The sequence below is a fragment of the Armigeres subalbatus genome, chromosome 1 (assembly GCF_024139115.2).
Source record: "Armigeres subalbatus isolate Guangzhou_Male chromosome 1, GZ_Asu_2, whole genome shotgun sequence".
NCBI classification, from domain to species: domain Eukaryota; kingdom Metazoa; phylum Arthropoda; class Insecta; order Diptera; family Culicidae; genus Armigeres; species Armigeres subalbatus.
Window position 1 is genome coordinate 17,508,114 of NC_085139.1, and position 16,784 is coordinate 17,524,897.

A 16,784-nucleotide genomic window follows, 5' to 3' on the forward strand; every position below is an offset into this window, starting at 1 on the left:
AATACACTGACCAATATGCTTCCGTATACCAAAATGGAGATATTCCACCTAAAGTATCATATGTGACGGTCTACCTCTACCATAAATCTGTACCCCAAGGAGTTCTTAGAAGAACTGCAAACCTCGAAAATAATGATAAACCACCCAACGTGTTTCCATATAACACAATTCTGCTTGTAGCCACACATGCGACGTTCGTCGTTACGTTGATCTGTAGGTCTATACTGCAAGGAGTTTTTGGATGACCTCCAAACCTTGTGAATGATGATAAACCACCCAGCGTGTTTCTATGGACCAAATTGGAGCTATTTCGCTAAATGTCACAAATGAGAAGCACATCGTTACGCTGGTTGATCTGGTGGACTATTGTTCAAGGAGTTTGTTTTTTTTCAAGGAGGATGACCTTCAAACCTTGTGAATGATGATAAACCACCCAGCGTGTTTCTATGGACAAAATTGGAAATCATTTTACGGTTCCTAGCGTGTTTGTTCACATTAGAATGAGGCAATTTTACTAGAATTCACAGGTAAAAAGTGCAACGTTGACGTTGTTTGATCCGTAGGTCTGTTCTTCAAGGAGTTCTTAGACGACCAACAAACCTTAAAAATGATTATTAACCACACAGGGTGCTTCTATGGAGCAAAATTTGCCTATTCCTCTAGAAGTCACACATGCACAGTCAATCGTTGGGCTGGTTGATCTGTTGGTCTATTTTTAAAGAAGTTCTTGGATGGCCTACAAACCTTGAACATTATTATACAGCTCCCAGCGTGTTAATTCTAGGCATCAGAATGGGACTAGCTTGCTAGAATTCGCAGGTGAGAAGTCCATTGTTACGTTGGTTGATCCATAGGTCTGTTCTTCAAGAAGTTCTTGGAACACCTAAACTGCCAATAAGGCTGATCTGGCCCTCTAGGACGCAAACTCATGCAGATATGGAAACCGTATAACTATAGTTAATGATAAATAATTCTACATTTTTGTGAACCTAAATTATGCACAAGGGTAGTGATAACGCTTGAAATGATTCTAGTTGCGTTGTTTACCCTTGGAAATTCTGAGGTATCGATGGAAAGTCTTGCTGAAAACAGCAATTTTATTACTAGTAGGTAACTATTTTTCCGTTTACAAAGTGCAATGAAATTGAATTTGGTCAATATTGCATACAAATGATTTCAATGAAACGCGTCAAAAAAGATGATTTTGTTTATGTATTGGCGCCACCTGGTGAGTAAATTTCAAAACAAGACACCCTCCGATACAAACGTATCCAGGGAACCACTCAGTGAGAACCGATCTCAAAATATTGTGTCAATCCCGAGAAATCAGCATTGCAAGTACTGTCCTATATACAGAACGCTGGAACTTTAGAGTATCTATCCTATATTTAGGACGCTGGGATAACATGAGTTAAAACATTTAAAAATTGTTTATGTTTTGATCTTTCGTATTTTGTATTAGGGAGTGAAATATTTGTAGCTTAGTATTTTCTACAAATAACCTAATATAATTCAGGTATCAGGTATTTCTTTAATTTGATTATGGGAATATAGAAAATAAGTTCCAAGAAAGTGCACATTCTAATATTACTACATAGAATGGGATTTGTGTGGCATTGGACAGGCCTATTATCATAAACAGGCCTAGCAAGCAAGTGTCAAATAACAGATCCTGTTTGTTATCGTGAGTATACACATTCGCAGTCAGTCGATCCCATCTTTCTCGCGAGTGCAGGTAGTGCAAACATTAAGTGATTAATATGCGCGATGTTGAATTACACATTTGGCGATCTTGTCAGGAGAGTATAAAAATATTTCGCATGAAATCGCTCCAAAAACAAACTTTTTATAGAAGGCCCGAGACCCATAGTGTTATATACCAATCGACTCAGTTCGACGAATTGAGGTGATGTCTGTGTGTGTGTGTGTGTGTGTGTGTGTGTGTGTGTGTGTGTGTGTGTGTGTGTGTGTGTGTGTGTGTGTGTGTGTGTGTGTGTGTGTGCAAAACTACACAAAAATGTAACTCATTTTTCGGGCACTTACCCTCAACTGATTTGCTCGCAACAAGTTGCATTCGACGCAGAATCCTGTTCCATTGTTTCTATTTGGAATTGGCAAGATCGGACTATGGGATCAAAAGTTATGGCCAAAATACAAATTCATACGAAAAAACGTAAAAAAATTTCACTCATTTTTCGGGCACTTATCCTCAACTGATTTGCTTGCAACAAGTTGCATTCGACGCAGAATCCTGTCCCATTGTTTCCTATTTGGAGTTGGCCAGATCGAACTATGGGATCGAAAGTTATGGCCAAAATACAAATTCATACGAAAAATCGCGTAAAAATTTCACTCATTTTTCGGGCACATATCCTTAACTGATTTGCTCACAACAAGTTGCTTTCGACGTAGAATCCTGTCCCGTTGTTTCCTATTGAAAATTGGCCATATCGGACTATGGGATCGAAAATTATACCATTTTTATGGAAAAAATCGCTAAAAACACACTCATTTTTCAGGCACTTTTCCTCAATTGATTTGCTCGCATTAAATTGCATTCGACGCAGAATGTCTCATATTTTTTTATTGAAAATTGGTCAGATCGGACTATGGGCTTAGATGTTATGGTCAAATTACTATTTATTGTGAAAAAGTGTTCGAAAAGTCTAGCCCACCTTTTTAGCACTTGGACGGCATCTATTTACGCCCCCAACAGATTGCATTCGACGCAGAATCTTGTCCCATTGTTTTCTATTGAAAATTGGCTAGATCGGACTATGGGATCGGAATTTATGGCTGAAACACCATTTTTGCCTTTTTATACGAAAAGGCTGTATGTTCGCTCCAAAACCAAACTTTTACAGAAGGCCTGGAGACTCATAGTGTTATATACGTATAAGCTCGACGAACTGCGATGATGTCTGTGTGTGTGCGCGCACCAAAAGTGCGAAAAGTTTAGCTCACTTTTTTGGAACTTATCCTCAACCGATTTAATTCCAACAATAGATAGTAGAATATATAGATGAGCGAAAGCATGGCTGAGTCGATTTTTCTGCCCGTGCACACGCACATATGACGTCACAGCCCTTAACGTTTCCATTGAAATCGTGACGTCATGCTCGTTTGGAGACACATTTGACAGTTCGTTTGGATACAAAGGATTTAACTTCACTCATCTATATATTCCACTATCTATAATTCCAACAAGATTCATTCGACGCGGAATCCTGTCGTATTGTTTTCTATTGAAAATTTGGAAGATCGGACCATGGGCACAGAAATTATGGCCAAAATATACTATGTGTTATAAAAAAGCGAGTAAAAAAGTCTAGCTGACTTTTAATGGACTTACCCTCAACCGATTTACTCACAACAAATTGCATTAGATGCGGAATCCTGTTCTATTTAGAAAGTTGGCCAGATTGGACTATTACCTTAGAAATTATGGCCAAAATACTTTTTGCCTTTCTTGTGCAACAAAGTTGTACCGAAAGGCTATAATTTCTTTCCGAAAACGAACTATCGGATGCTTCCACACTGATACACTTCCCTCCCTCTTCATACGGGAGTTTGGCAGAAAGACGGTCATGAGATTTATATCATAACAAATATTGCCCTCCGCTCGCTTGATGGGAATGACATTTTCGTTTTCTTTTTTGTAGTCGGAGCTTCAGTTCAATTTCAGGCGTCCAAAAGTAATAACCTTAAAATATATGACTGGTTAAAATTAGAGTCCTATAAGAAGAGTAACGTCATGTGCCACGTTTGACAGGTCTCCTGCTCATTTGGAACGCGCTTTTGTATGGAACTGACAGACGATTCTGTTCCAATTCTGACACTTGACGACACTGTTATTATAGTCACTGTAGGTAAAATAAAACAGGGGTATGTATGTCAAAAAGATTGGAAAAGGAAACAAAAATGTCGAAATTCTTATTGGCATATTGTAGATCAAGCTGAAAACCGAACCGAGGTTTCGCGACAATCGCATTTTCTCGCATTTCCGGATGTTGCAACTGCATCGCGAGTAGTGCGCAACTGTGCCATAGTCGGGCACCACTCGCGATGCAGTCGCGACATCCGAGAATGGGACAAAATATGATTTTCGGTTTTCAACTGGATCTACAATATCTTTGCCATAAATAATCTGATTTTCATAGAACGGACAAAGAAATTAGTCTTTTTTCTCCTAGCTACTAGCTCATCTATTTTCAACCACACACATTTTACGAAGGTCGAGAAAGGCACCATCACTGCTAGGTGGATTAATCTGGGTTTTATATATACAAAAAACTACAGACTACAAAAAACTACAAAGGCATTTTCCTTAAAGAAAGTCCACCAATTACGTAACGTAAAATTTGGCTATTTAATCACCCCTCCCCCCCTATCTTACACTATTTGTATGAATCCTCTAAAAAATATATGAATCGTCACACATCTCGCAACCCCTCCAACCTCTCCCAGCTAAACGTTGCGTAATTTATGAATGTTTCTTTTGATTAAATGAAATTATCATTTAGATGAAATTGTGTTTTCGTACTATGTTTAGGTGTACAACAAGTCCTAATACAATTTCATTATTTTGCTTCAGTGCTTTGTTCGCTAAGTCCTTTCTAACACCGAATTACTTCCACATATCCTGAAACTTGCGATAATTTCAAATTCTGTCCCTTTTTTCTTAGTTGTGGATCTTTACGCTTTGGAAGGAGTCGTATTTCGGCCGGAGATACGGGTTTGACATCATAACATGAAGATTCTTATGCGTACTCTTGCCCCACCGGTTCCTGCGTACTTTTACCCCAAAGTCCCAAAAAATATTCAAGTAATGGTTTTGACTTCTTGGAAAACCAACCGGATTGGTGTTCTGTACCATAAAGTACTCTATACAATAGGTTATCGAAATGGTATAATGTTCACCTGATTGAACGTATATATGGTAATGAAATACTAGTTGCGGAGGTCCAATTATTTTAGCAAAATGACCAAAAAGTTATCTAACTCCATATCTCCCTTGTTGCTTATTCAAATCGTTTACAATTACACATGATAATAGTTGGCCAGGATGCCTGTCAAACTGATGCAGTGCTGCTAGTTTATCTTTGTTTATTACTTCAAAAAATCGAAAACGTACTCTTACCCCACGCGCACTCTTGCCCCACTCTACTCTATGCGTTGATTCGCTTTTCCGAATATATTCCTTTGGTTGAACTCTTATCTTTTAATACATTTTCCATTCAGTTTTCTTTTACATTTCTTTTTCGCTGTAAGCATTTCTGCAGCCACAGTGGTTGCCCATCCGGGTACGATGAATTTGTTGATGTCGATGCTCTACGATTGGACCGGCCAACGTTTCCAAGTGGGTAACCTCAAACGACATCACGCGCGGTAGTATTTGTTTGGATGGGGAATTTGAATAATTATGACCTGTGGGACGTCTTGCCCACAGTGCCAGCCATTGCCGAAACTACTACACGATTGCTTCCAGAACTACCGGCAACAGCCGGCACTGGGGAAAGGCTTTGTGTAGTGTCGTATCGTCAACTGCTTGCTGTTGCTTCGCTGTTCTCGTTCTTCCTCTATAGTTGGTTGTAGAGTACGGTTTAATGTAGGAAGTTCAGCATTCTGGATGTTTTCTGCTCGCTGTTACCCAAGGCATCGTGTAAACTGGTGGCGATGTTGTATTTGCTTCGTGTTTCAGAATACTTCCTGCAGTCGAGGATAAGGGGCCGGATGTCCAACATTATACCACAATATTCACAATTCGGCGGTGATTCCTTCTTCAACAAAAATGTGTGAGTTAGTCGTATGTGGCCGATCCTCAGACGTGTGAGTACACGCTGGTCACCTGCATTACCGCGTTCTGTCCACTTGTGTGTGTCGTATTTCACTTCCCTCAGCTTCGAATCCCTGCAAATGAACCACTGTTCTCCCCATTGCCGGCATATCATCTGTTTTACGGTTCTAACCGCATCCTCAGCAGGAATTGGAACGTTGTTGAACGGTTGTCTTCTCGTTGGCTAGCTGATCAGCTTCCCGGTGCCGGCGCGGCTTGTCCAGGAATCCAGCAGAATCGTATTTATTTATTCTGTATAATTTGTTCCACTTCTTGCAGCCAAGGATGTCGAGAATTTCCTTCCTCTAGGGCCATCAAACAGCTGGCCGAGTCGGATTACCAATTCATTTCCGTAATTCCGTATGGCGTGAGCATGGGCCTTAGCAGAGAATATACTACGTTCTTTTGGGAGACTGTAAGTTTGCGTGAGACCGTTGCTCGAAAAAACGGCATCTACTGTGGAACCGTCGGTATACACGATAGTCGACCGTTAAAATCGCGTTTCCAGGAGTTGTCGGACAACTGGTAGAACTTTCGCCGGTGGGTCACTTCTTTTCACGTCCCATACAATAGTCGGTTTCCGGGCATGCCATACACGATCACTTAGTCGAGCGAGCTGGCTGATTCTGGGAAGCGTTGAATTGGTCAGTTCTTGAAGGCGATCCGATGCCCGTTGAGTGAGAAGTACGGGTTCATTGTTTAGATTTTTTGACACTATTCGGATGGCAGTCAGAGCTGTGGCCTGTGCGGCAAGTAGTTCGAAGGGTAGTGTACCCGCTTCGGCCATTATCGAGTTCACAGGACTAGTCACAAAGGCCCCGGAGGCGTAGCGAACCATTTTGTTGTAGACAGACGCGAGTGTGTGCATAGAAGTTGGTCCTCCTCTGCTCAATAGTCCGATTCCATAGGTTAATTTTGCGGTAATCAGAGTTGGTTGGATCTGCAGCAGAGATGTTCGTCTGCCACGTGGAAGTTTAGCTCCGATCATCTGCATTATTCGTAGCCTGGGTTCGCAAGCTTCCTTTACCATTCGGCAATGGGGATTAAACGTCAAGGATTGATCCATGGTTACACCCAAAATTCTTAGTCGGTTAGTTTTTGGGATAGGGACTCGATCGATGGAGATTCGCGATGACGGTTCTCGGCGTGTATTTGGACTGCAGTAAAAGGTATAAGACTTCGACGCTGAAATTGGAAACCCAACGCTCTTTGCCCATTTGTTGATAGCCTTGACTGCGGCTTGTAGCTTTCGGGGTAATCCCTGGTTTCTCATACCCTATACTAGAATACTAGAATATCATCCGCGTACAGAAGTATGTTGACCATTCTCGGCACTACTTGGAAGATGGGCTGCATTGCAATCAGAAATAACGTTGTGTGGGTGTGGTAGAGCCCTTACATTCTGGTGTACATCGAGCTTAACATCCGCTTCTCACTATACTGCGTGCTCGGCACTCACCTCTACTACCATCGCAGCAGGCTCACCCTGGCAGCTAGTCAATCTGTCACTTTCAACTACACACTGGCGGACACTAAAGACGTGTGGCATCTTGATAGATGGTTCCTTTCCGATTTATTTCGGTTTCTCACGTCACGTCACAGATAGAACCGAACCTTGTGGTACGCCGTTTTACAATGTATATACACGAGACATATGTCTGCCTACATATACTTGGAATGTTCTATTCGAGCGGAAGCTTTGCAGTAAGTTCATCATATGCGGCCACGAATTCACCATGACTTCAAGGTACGCAGAATCCCATATTTCCATGTAGTGTCGTAGGCTTTTGATAGATCCAAGGAGGCTATCAAAGCATGTTCGTCCACGGTAGGTAGATGCGCCTCCAGCTCGGCAAAGTAGGAATCAACACCTCGCCCCGCTCGGAAAGCGTGTTGCCGTTTATCAAGGCGCCCCTTCGATTCAAGCTCGGTGACCAGTCGACGGTTGAAGATCGGCTCAAGTAGTTTTGCCATGCAGCTTGTGAGCGAGATTGGACAAAAAGCAGCAGGTCCGATATCACAGCAGTTGATTTTAGGGATGGGAATTCCGCCAACTGGAATCTGAAGAAGAATTATAGGGCCTGGCATTGCTATCTGTTCAATGATGGGTTGCGGTTTAGAACGATTGGTGCTTTGGTCTCTTCTGTATGACTTTTCATGTGCGGCGTCGCACATGCTGCCGTTGGAAAGTCGCATCGGTATTCTGCCAAATATGGGCTCGAAGAACTATGCATAGGACTTTGAGAACGGTACACATCATCATAATACCTCACCAATTACAGTCAGGACCTCATTTCAGGCACCTTCACTAAAATAGCCAGCATCCAGTCGATCGGCAAAGATGCGGTGTCCCAGATATTACGAAATAAATGATACAGTAGTTGAGCGGATGTCATGAGGTCAGCTTTGAGCATTTCGGCTGATATGCGATCGACCCCTGGGGCTTTGTTCGATTTCATGCTTTGGATGGCTGTTTGAATCTTTAGTAGTGATGGAGCCTCGGTATTGACGCGTATTATACGTCGGATCTTAGGCAGATCATGCCGATGTGGTGGTGGCCTTGCCGGTCAGGTGGGTCGGTCGGTCAATAGTTGACCACTTGCATCTTTCACCGGCATCGTTGTATTTATCTTTGACCCGCTTAACCCTTTATAAGGCAGTGGCAACTATATTGCCACCAACAAATAATATGTTTTCTATTTATTAACAAGAGCTCTACTTATTATTTCACATATAGTGACTTTTATTTGCTTCCTAGTAACACTCCAGATGAATTTGAGCCATAAAAAATTGAAATGTCAATTTGAGAACAGTTTTTTACGAACAGATCGTAAGTTTCGAGTGGAAGAAGGATTTTCAGTTATAATTCGTTAAAAAACGACAAAGATATATTTTTCCTGTTGATATCAATTATTTTGAATCTCCTGTGTTAGATTACTACGTGATTAGCGTGAAAAAAGCTTTGCCTTTCTGTATATTTGGTTTTTGGATTTTTGACGAAATTGGGAGAAAAAACGCGAAAATTTTTTTTTTTCACTTATAATGCGTTTTCTGACTAGGACTCTTCACCAAAAAATGTAACGTACCTTGATTTTACTGGTTCTACGTAAAACCAAATTTTTAAAAATCTTTTTTATATTTTGTTGTTACCGGTTTTCCTGCTTGCCGGTCAGTGGCAACTATATTGCTACCAATGTTGTCCCGCTTCGCGGGAAGTGTCAACTATATTGCCACCAATGTATTACCGAATGGCTGGCAGGGTCAACTATATGCCCACCAATTTTCAAATGTTTCTGATCTGTTTAATGTATAACAAACATACATTTGAGTTTAATACCATGTCAACATTGTGTCCTATTGTTGTTTTTGTTAATTTATTGTTTAGATTCGTCTGCCTTATAAAGGGTTAAACGTCGTGAGATATCGTAGAGGAAGCGAATATCCCCGTTTGCTGCGGCTCTCACTCCTTTGTCGACCAGAGAATCCGACCACGCTTGCTTGTCACGTCAACATGACCGTTTCACTTTCTTTTCCGAGTATAGTTGACAGACTAATACTTTGGCTCCTTCGATTTTCGTTCACTCTATCGCGGCTTTGGCGTTCCTTCGCTCCTCTATCTTCCGCCCAGGTCTTGTCGGTAATTCATTGTTTTCTACAAGTGGACAGTTCGCTCAGATTATTCTCGCTGGTGTCGATGAAGGCGTTTTTGATGACGTTACATTGAAGATCTACGCTGCCACATTCCGCGATATCGATTTTTAGCTAACGGTCCTAGACAAAGACTATAATTGTCTCTGAAAATGTTGTTCTTGTCATCATCTGCTGAAGACAAGAATAATATTATTATCTGGCATTTTGGTCATAAGAAGAATCGTCATTTATTGAAGGTTTGTGAGTGAAATGAATTTTGTCGTGAATCTTGTCTTAACTGTCGAGGATTGCGTTCAACAGATTGTGAATATTATTACCTAGTTTTCTTTTATTTAAATTAATCAATCCGTTACGATTTTCCATCTGAATTAGGGTCAGAGTCGTTATTTTCAATGATATCATCCACACTTTCATTATATTTTTCAAAATTTGTTCGAAGGCCCGCCACTGTGGTTGAGCCGAAGATGCGCGTCTCTGTTTTGGGACATTGGCGCGAGTGTGTGGATTTGTTTGACATTTTCAACACCCCACATCGTATTTATAATGTCTCCTCGCATCGCCCGGACCGACCGACCGTGGATGTTTCGTGTTATGTTTAACAGAAGGGGGCAGAGGGCGCGCTTCACTCTAATTTTCCTTCTCCATCAAACTCGGTAGGTATAACAAACAGCCATCGCGCGCCCCTTCCAACCCAGCGCGCGAGGTGACACGGACGACAACGACGACGGATGCGGATTGTTGCATTTTCGACATTTTTCACCGGCACCTTTTGTGGATGATGCGTCGAGGTTTCGGCTTTTGGAACTATTAGCTTAGCGAGCGTGATTTGTCTCATTTACAACAAACCGGCGGACAGGCATTCCATCCCAATTGGTTGGGCATGAGGGGTGGATTGATTTATTGGCGGGTCCTCCACACTGGGTATTTGTTACCGTTGAAAGTTTGGTTGAAGGAAAGATTATATAGTTTGATTGATTCTAGTGGAGTTTGCGTTTTATTCATTCGTGGAACCGGAAATTCTGACACGTCATTTAGGTGCCACTGGAATGCGGTTTGTCAAACGAATCAATTGCCGTAGGATCACATTCAATGTTTTGACAACCTGATGATAGGAAATGCTTGCTTTTAGAATGGCAAGTTATTGTGGACGGCAGTATATGCACAGGAGATTTGAAAGCACTCCTGAACATAAAAATAAAATTTATTTTATTTTTATTATGGATCCTGTACACCTCCGGTGGTGCAAAGGCCGACTTGAAAGATCTCCATCCTGAGCGATGCCCGGCTATCGCTTTAACCTGTTGCCAGGTTAGATTTCGGTCGACTTCTTTTATTTCTTTATTGAGGCTTCGCCGCCATGAGCCTCTGGGTCTGCCTCTGCTGCGATGTCCCGCTGGGTTCCAGTCTAATGCTTGCTTACAGATTTCGTTTCCGCCCTACGTAGAGTGTGGCCGACCCAGCCCCACTTCCGATCCCGAATTTCTGTTGTTATCGGCCTCTGGTGACAACGACGATGGAGCTCGTTGTTTGAGATCCAGTTGTAAGGCCACCAGGCCCTGAATGATATACCGCAGGCATCTGTTAATGAACACCTGCAGCCGTTGAGTGTTCTCCACTGATACACACCATGTTTCGCCAGCGTATAACAGCACAGATTTCACGTTAGAGTTGAAAATTCGTATTTTGGTGCGTTCACTTATCTGCCTGTTTTTCCAGATATTTCTTAAACTCGCAAAGGCAGCCCTTGCTTTCTTGATCCGTGCGCCTATGTCGATCTTGGTACCGCCGTCTGACGCCATTTGGCTACCAAGATATTGGAAGCTTTCAACATTCTCCACTGGTTGCCCGGCTACTGTGAAACTGGAAGGAGTCACCGTGTTTACATCCAGCGATTTGGTTTTGTTGACGTTGATGACTAAACCTGCCGAAGAGGAGCGCTCGGCAAGGTCGTTGAGCTTACTCTGCATATCAGAGCGCCGTTGCGCGAGGAGTGCAACGTCATCCGCCAATTCGAAGTCGTTTAGGCTCCATGGTTATAGGCTGCCATAACAGCCCGCGGTTTGGTTCACGGTCAATCGCATCTACCAGAATCACATCGATTACGATGAGGAACAGTAACGGTGATAGAATACATCCTTGCCTCACCAGCTACGACCTACGAAAATAAAATTGAAGAGCGTTACACAAATATTTTTTTTCGACATTTTATTTTTCCATTTAATCAAATTGTGAAAGATAGCTATACTAAATTCTTTACAATACAGTTACAAGACAGTTTCATAAGTGATGAATTTATGAATGCTTCATGTAGCGATTTTTAAATGTAAACTGTAAAAAATACAAAACAACCATTTCAATAAAGTAAATCAAGGAGTCAAATTTGCTATCATTCTATATGTAGGTATATGGAATTTGTACAAAGAACATCGAAGATAATAGATTTTGTTCTAAGTCCCTCGATAGTACATTTGTAACAATGACAAAATGAGAGTACGATCTTTTGGTTGTGTATTTTAGAGATGCTGATTTTTCAAAATATTGTTCTCACAGAGAGGCATAATTGATGCTAGTTTTAACACGAAACAAAAACTCTTTATCTGTCATAAGACGAGTTTGTACAATTCCATTTAATTCTACTACTTTATTGTACCTTTGACAGATACGTACTTCAACCTCAACAGTAAGGTCGTCTTCAGTGTCTCGTACTTGGCTCGAGTCGAGTCAAGTACGAGACACTGAAGACGGCCTTACTGTTGAGGTCGAAATACGTATCTGTTAAGATACAATTAAGTGGTGGAATTCAATGGGATTGTATAAACTCGTCTTATGACAAGTGAAGACATTCCACTAAAAAGCTCAAAATAATTTTCTTATTTCTTATTTATTTGTCATAAAACGAGTTTGTACAATTCCAGATACGTACTTCAACCTCAACAGTAAGGTCGTCTTCAGTGTCTCGTACTTGACTCGACTTGTCGACCTTACTGTTGAGGTCGAAATACGTATCTGTCAAAGGTACAATAAAGTAGTGGAATTAAATGGAATTGTACAAACTGGTCTTCTGACAAGTAGATACATTCCACTAAAAGCTTAAAATAATTTTCGTATCAAACTCTTTATGCTTTTAATGTCTCCCAAGGAGTTTTGCATATCTAATATTTATCTTTGCCTTTTCTCTTACAGGTAAAAATATGGTTCCAAAACCGTCGCACCAAATGGAAGAAACAAGATGGTGAATCAGCGGCTGGTTCCGCCACTCCGACAAAGGAACCGAAAACATCGAAAACTCCTTCTTCCTCTCCTTTAACCCTTTCGTCGCCCACCCCATCGTTCGCACCAACTTCCTCCTCTTCGGGATCCTCCGCCTACTCTCCTCATCCCGTTGCAGACCTCCCCGGGAGTCTCCAGCCCGTCAAACTTTCTACCAAGCATTTCTCCAAAAACAGTGCCAAAGTGCGTCGGTCCAAATCCGGCGAAACCATCGCTTCCGATCTCCCCCTCGAACCCCTAAATCCAAAACCCGCAAAAGAACCGAAGAAATTCCTCAGCCCGCTGGACGCATCCCTGCCTTCTCCGTTCGGTTCCATGCTCGACCGTACCGGAAGCCCTTGCAATGACGTCGAAGCACGAATTGCCGCATCCAAAATATCGCTGGACGCCATCTGCAACGCCACCAATTTCCTCATGAAACCATCTCCCCCACCGTGCACCTCTCTTCCACCACCGCCGCCGCCACTGCCCAGCGATCGACATCCTGCGCTGGACGCCATTGAGGACATGACCGACGTGGAGTAGTGTGACGGGTAGGGTGGTTCAAGCTCAACGATTCCTCTACAAGTTATATGCAATACTCATCATCGATTCCCCCCGCCCCGGTTGCAGTGTTTGTGTGCTTCCCCATCCTTCCGCTCCCCATCCGAGTCAGTTAAAAGCGAGTGAAGCTTCCACATCAAGTCATTTGAAGTACCAATCCAGATAGTATACGTAGGCTTAAGTCGTTTCGGATAGAGATAAAAATGATGATCATCAAACAAAAATAGAGAATAGAGAACTATCAAGTGAGAAATTGATAATAATAATAAATGAAAGTGATTTGAAAATTGATTGATTTCGTCTTCGCGTATTTTATTGTTATCACATTCACTCATCGTTATCACATAGCCTGGGTTTAAGCTCAGGCTTTGTTGACATTTCTTCAGATGAAACATACCCTAGCGTAGGAATTACAATAATATGCCAATAGAGAATAAATGCTTCCAAAATAAGCGGAAGATAGTTTCCCAAAAACAAAAACCTACAGGAAAAACCTAATTTGATAATATATAAAAATTGGACCATAACCAAATTATTTTAAGCTTTTAGTGGAATGTATTCACTTATCATAAGCCAGTGATGAACTTAAAATTAATTTTTATTAACTTAAAAAAAAGGGACCTGGCAAAAGCCGAGTTTGTATTATTCCATTTAATTGCACGACTTTACTGTACCTTTGACAGATGTATTTCGAGCTCAACAGTAAGACCGTCTTCAGTGACTCGTACTTGACTCGAAGTCTAAGTATGGTCCTTTGGAAAAATTAAGCGAGAATGCCTTGATTGCACGAGCTGTCGCGAAGAAATTCTGCTCATTATGTGAGCCTTGGAAAATGATTACAAACTTGCCATTATTTTATTGTAAGGCACTAAAGATGCAATACGCCATTGATGTTAACGAGTAGTACTCGTCGAGCTATTTAACAGAAAAATGGAAATCGTGTAGGTTGTTATTTGGCACATGCGTCACTTTGTCATATTACGGCAGCATAATATCGAATTCCCTTCCGGTTTTTTCCTCAAGTAAGGTTTTTTTTTACCGTAACTGTGAACTTCAGAGTGCTAGAGTGAAAATTATGCTATTTGTAACAAATATTGAACAAGCTTTAATTGTTTTTCGCAAAAACAGACTTTGTTTTGCCAAACTCATCGGCGTCCATCGTGCGAAGAGAAACATGTGGATGGCGCGTGCAAGACGCCACCGAAATGTGTCTATTGCAGCGATGGCCCTCCACATGATATTGAAGCTTGCCCGACGGTGAATCCACCAGAAGCGTTCTCGACGTAGCTACGCCGAATTGCTGAGAAAGGCCGCTTCACCAGTAGTTTCTGACACCATTTACTCGTCTCTTCCTTTGGACGATCAAGGTAGCTCTGACTCCGAGGTTGGAAATGGGGCCTTTGTTTACAAAGGTTCAACGAGGAAACGAGTAAAACAAAGCCAGCGTCCCTCGAAAAGGCCTAGAAAACAGCCTCAAAGTGAGCTCCATTCCAACATGTCGAAAAAAAACAGATGGAACTCGAAAACGTTCAACTTTTGTGATTTCATATCAGAGCTTCCACCGCTTTCGGAAACATCTAAAATCCCAGATGCCGATGCGATGCGATGTTTTTGCTTTATGAGAAAAATGGCTAACACCAGATGTAAACCTTCAGTTTCCCAATTTTAACATCATTCGCCGCGAACGGGCAAATCCATATGGAGGGGTGCTTTTAGGGATCAAAAAACAGCACTCCTTCTATAGGGTCGATTTTGCTCCGATGTCAGGCACCGAAGCTATCGCATGTCAGGTGACTATTCGAGGAAGAGACCTCAGTACCCCCTAGGGTGGTTGGTATTGGCCTTTTTTGACAAATACCGGTATTCGGTATTTGGTTAATTCAATACCGGTAATACCGGTGAAATACCGGTTTTGTGAAGATTTTAGATATTAAATGAAAAACTTTTGATTTGAACTTTTGGATGAAAAATAATATTTGTTGACCAACTTCAAATGATAAAATCATTGTTTGATGAGCTGGGTAAAGCAAAACTTAAGTAGACTGAACATACTGAGCGACTCATCTCCTAATCCACATTGGATTTTCTTGGCAATGTTGTCAACTACTGAGAACCCCCTCTTTGGTTCCACCGCCATTGGAAGTATGGTTCCAAGGCCTTCGAAAGTCACTGTCAAGTACTTAACCTTATTCCCTCCAGATGCATCATCTTCGTACCCATCGTCAGTAATGGTCGTTGTCTCAGTTTTAATGATCGCATCAGGAATACGCTTGCTGATCGACGCTTCAAGATCTCGTCTGCATGTTTAATCAAAGTAGCTCTGGATGTCTTGAAGAAAATCGTTTCTGATTACTTTCTTCTTCTTCTTCTTATTGGCATTACATCCCCACACTGGGACAGAGCAACCCCGTGAAACAAACACTAGTTCGTGTAGCCACCGTGTGTTGGTGTGGCGCTAGTGCCGTTCTTGAATTTAAAGCTCCGTTCATATTGTACCGTACATTTCGCGCGGGCATTTAATTATGTATCGTAAAATGATTTTTGACCTGAAAATTTTGAATTTCACTAACTTAAGTTATATTGTTCTGTTTTCGTCATTTATCCAGCATTTTACATGCGGTAATAGCTGCCACAATATAATTATCATCAAAATAAGCCGAAATTATCACCGAAAAACAATAAATAAATTTCGATAGCCGCCACAATTTAACATGTTCTGGTAAAGTGCAATCTATTTGACGTTTGTCTTGTGTCGTTTGTCATCGCAGCGATCATCATCATCTTCATGAATTTATCATTATTGGCGAATGAAGATTGCACAAAGAAGAAGAAGTCGAAGGGTAATATTTGAAAATAATTGCGCGGGGAAACATACGGGAAGTTTTTAAAACTCTTCTCAAAAATTTTAGGATCAATTTAATTGAAAACGGCTAGCAGTACGGGGCTAGACTTTCCTTCTACTGCATAATAAACGCAATTTTTGTTTTCAAATTTTATTTTGTGATATCACACTAGATACACAGAATGAGAAAAGTCCAACCCGTACCGTTTTTAATCAAATTACTTCTAGACATTCCACTAACAGAGCTTAAAATAAGCGGCCGTTAGCGCTAGTAAGATGTAGAGATGGTCGGGTTTCACATTTTGTAAACCCGAACCCGACCCGAACCCGATTTAGAAATTCCTTTCAAACCCGGACCCGACCCGAACCCGGAATGAAAAATCTTATCAAACCCGAACCCGACCCGTACCCGACAATTTTTGCTGTCTTAAACCCGAGCTGGACCCGAACTAATTTTTTGGCGGAAAACTCAAACAAGATATTTTATATTCTCTTTACACCCAAAAGGGTATAGGCCCAAACATCGAACAAGCCTTAAATTTACCAGAAACGAATAAAAAATATTCAATACTTTATTTCTCAAACCCGACCCAGACCCGACATTTTATCATCTCACAAACCCGTACCCGACCCGAACCCGAC

At 41.5% G+C, this 16,784-nt stretch overlaps 1 protein-coding gene across 5 annotated transcripts in view; it reads left to right on the forward strand.

Annotated features, from left to right (window-relative positions):
- Positions 1 to 13,591, forward strand: part of LOC134222255 (homeobox protein B-H2) — a 126,013-nt gene extending 112,422 nt beyond the window's left edge. For all 5 annotated transcript variants that reach the window (XM_062701417.1, XM_062701422.1, XM_062701411.1 and 2 more), the window contains one exon: positions 12,671 to 13,591. In XM_062701417.1, coding sequence (XP_062557401.1) covers positions 12,671 to 13,282 — 612 coding nt within the window. In that variant the 3' untranslated portion in view covers positions 13,283 to 13,591. The remainder of the gene's footprint in view (positions 1 to 12,670) is intronic.
- Positions 13,592 to 16,784: the final 3,193 nt, after the last annotated feature.